General features: G+C 37.7%; 1 protein-coding gene across 1 annotated transcript; it reads right to left on the bottom strand.

Annotated features, from left to right (window-relative positions):
• Positions 1-1285: 1285 nt before the first annotated feature.
• On the bottom strand, positions 1286-1984 carry LOC107865614 (F-box/kelch-repeat protein At3g23880-like). Its single transcript, XM_016711839.1, has one exon. The coding sequence runs from the start codon at positions 1982-1984 to the stop codon at positions 1286-1288; it is 699 nt and encodes a 232-aa protein (XP_016567325.1).
• Between the last annotated feature and the right edge of the window lie 1152 nt (positions 1985-3136).

Genomic DNA, 3136 nt, shown 5'->3' on the forward strand with positions numbered 1-3136 from the left:
TATTCAGAAATTACCAGCTATAATTCTTTATGAGGGGAACATTTTCATTGAATGCCTAGTTTGGCGGCCCCTTTTTTATGAAGGATGCAACTACAACGAAGGCTAGGAAAGTTTAGATGAAGAAAATCGTGTCATTAATAATTTAGTAGGAGTTCTCTATACATTTTTCTCTCGTGCTGTTAAATTACATTTCGTTTCATCAATAATGGCTTTTTACTGTTCATTGCAATGTACTAATTTCCGTGTGCATAGAGCAACAAATTTGCTCGCTAATTGCACATCACATTATCGTAATTATTGACTGAAATCTTCACCGTTTGTAGTTTCAGCCTATGTTTCTCAGACTCTTCCAAAATGCCACAGGGTGCACGTCGGATACTCTAAAATTAGTTTATTTTTGAGAATGTGACACTGGTACGGCAACACTTTTGAAGAGTATTACACGGATTTCAACTTCTCCGCTAGCTTTCACTTCCAAAAGTACATTATTACATAGCAACCAATAAAGCGCCTTACTGATATGAAAATGTCATTCAATAACACTGTATATAGAGAAGCACCACATGTAGGTTTCTCCTCACGCACAATCTGCGTTTGACATGTAGCGAACATTACTTCCATTAGTAACCGTTTGCCTTGTTCAAGCAGAAAAGACGAACTCTGCTTCCCTGCCGATCTCATTTGGGACATGACAAGAGTGCTTTCATTCGATTTTAAGCCATGAAAATACGAACAAATACACCATGGTTAACTTCTCTGACGTCTAGACAGCAGTATATACGATTTCAAGTGGTCTACGTCGTCTATTATTAAATATGCAATGTCTTTTTTCAGTATTTAACAAAAGAAACAAACTTTGGATTTGAGCTTCTGCACTCTTCATTACTGTTGTGTCATTGGATTGTTTTGTAAAACAGGAGAAACTAGGCTTTCAACGTAAATTTCCTTCACAACACCAGACACAATCTTAGTAAACTTTGGATATGTGATGGTTTCATATTATACAACATGAATTTATGTCCAAACATAAGAAGAATTTCATATTTATTTGAAACTAAAAGGGGTGCCTTTAACACCGACGACGCAGGACTATGAGGACACTTGACGGTAAACAACTTTGTCCAACATTCTTTAACTTTGTACTCCTTCATAACCCACACATCTATGTGCGTTCTCAGATGATTATCCTTACTTATCACAGAAAGATTATTTCCCAACACCCCTAGCACCAATACACCTTCTTTTTCGCAACACGGCTGCTCAACCTTTTCCAATTTCTCATCAGCTAATTAATACAAATGATGTTCCAGCCCTTATCCCGGTCAGGACCAATATTATTAGCCCAATGAACCTTCCCGTTCACAAAATTACCTGAACCCCAAAATCGCATCCCGTTGGGAGGACGATAACGAATGCTTCTCCACGAATCATCCTTTAGACTATATACTTTAATATCAAAACGAGGCCTATCGCCATAATTGTAAGCACAACGCACTACCTTATAATCATCGTTGAACTCATCATATCCAAAACCATATACTATACGAACCATCCAATCAGTTATAAAATCAGGGAATGTCTTGTACTTTCTAATCGACGGATTCCATATACACAAAGCTTTTTCCCCACCGGTAAGACAAATCAATCCATTGACAGAACCCACAACGGACCAAAAAGTTTTGTGTTGGTCTGTCACTGGACAATCCAAGCGTGATACTTCCATTACAGAATTACAAAGTAAAGACCTAAGATAACAGTCCTTTAGAATGCACTTATACCTGAGAAGGAGCCTATGTTGGGCATAGTCTTTGTTATTAGCAGATATTCTAAGATGGTTCTTGATAAAATCCAGACTAGAGATTAAAGCAAGCCAAGATTTCGAAACAGACCTGAATGTCAAGAGGGTTTTAACCGGAAGCCTCGAGAGTATTTCAGTAACGAGTTCTACTGGCAGAATAGGGATTTTCAAGATTGAATCTTCCATTGAAGTTGATGGAAATTGAGGACTGCGTAGTATATTGTCAAAGTCACAAAAAAATCGTCTGATACAGAATTGCTTTTATAAGGTGAAACAAACATCTACTCAAATTAGAACTCTAATTACTATAATTAACAATACTGTTTTATTTTCTAAGCATACAACAACAACAACAACAACATTTTCCTCATTTCGCTCATCGGTCACGGGTCGCCACCGAAGTCTGCCTCTGCACACCCCGCCAGCTATTGTTGACCACTGCAGTTTTGCCAGAAAATCACCATAGCTTCACCGAGTCTTTTTTTTTCTTTATATAGTATTGTAGTCATATATATGTCAACGTATACACTTGAAATAGACATGACATACTTATACGAGTACGACCACGAGGATGGACGAGAACGAGTGCGTATTGAATCTATTCAAGGAAGTGCACAAGTGAAGTGTGAAAGAGGGCCTAAATGCACTAAAAACAGCCCCTAAGTTACACTTGATGGACACCTCTCCCTTGAGGGGTATTGTGGTCATTTTTTATTCTATTTTGTAATGCACTATATATAGAAACTCTTAGGGTTTTTAGTCTTAGATGTTTATTGATATTGAAAGTTGTAAGAAGAACATTTCTCTCTTGTGAGAAAGGCCTATGGCTGAAACATTATAACTAGGATTTCCAACTTGAGTATGGAATCATTCGTGTTGGATTCATGCTTGGAATGTTGGGTGCTAGAGGAGGTTGAGGTCTCTCTTGTGCTCACCGAAGAGATAGGTATTTTTAGTGTGTAGTGTCAAGGGTCCAAGAGTAGAATAGGCTCTTGGGTTCTTAAGATTATACCTTCACTTTGTCTATCTATCTATCTTTACGTACATTTCTTGGACTCTTTGTTGTTGTTCTAGTCAAAACCATGTGTTGTTATTTCCATTGTGTTATTGTTCATCTTGTTCTTCATCTTGATACTCTCTTTGTTAGTTTGTGGTGGCTGTTTTGGTGTCAAATACACCATTATTATCTCGTATTATTGTTGTTGTAGTGAATCCGAGAGTGGTCTTCAAAAAGGTCCTCGGATCCTTAAGATTAGTAGGCTGATTTGGAGTGTGTTTTCGTACTTCCGTTGTCTTTCTCGTATCATTTGGTATCAAATCATGGCTTGATCTTGTTCC

This window comes from Capsicum annuum, chromosome 3 (genome assembly GCF_002878395.1).
Source record: "Capsicum annuum cultivar UCD-10X-F1 chromosome 3, UCD10Xv1.1, whole genome shotgun sequence".
In the NCBI taxonomy this organism is placed as follows: Eukaryota; Viridiplantae; Streptophyta; class Magnoliopsida; order Solanales; family Solanaceae; genus Capsicum; species Capsicum annuum.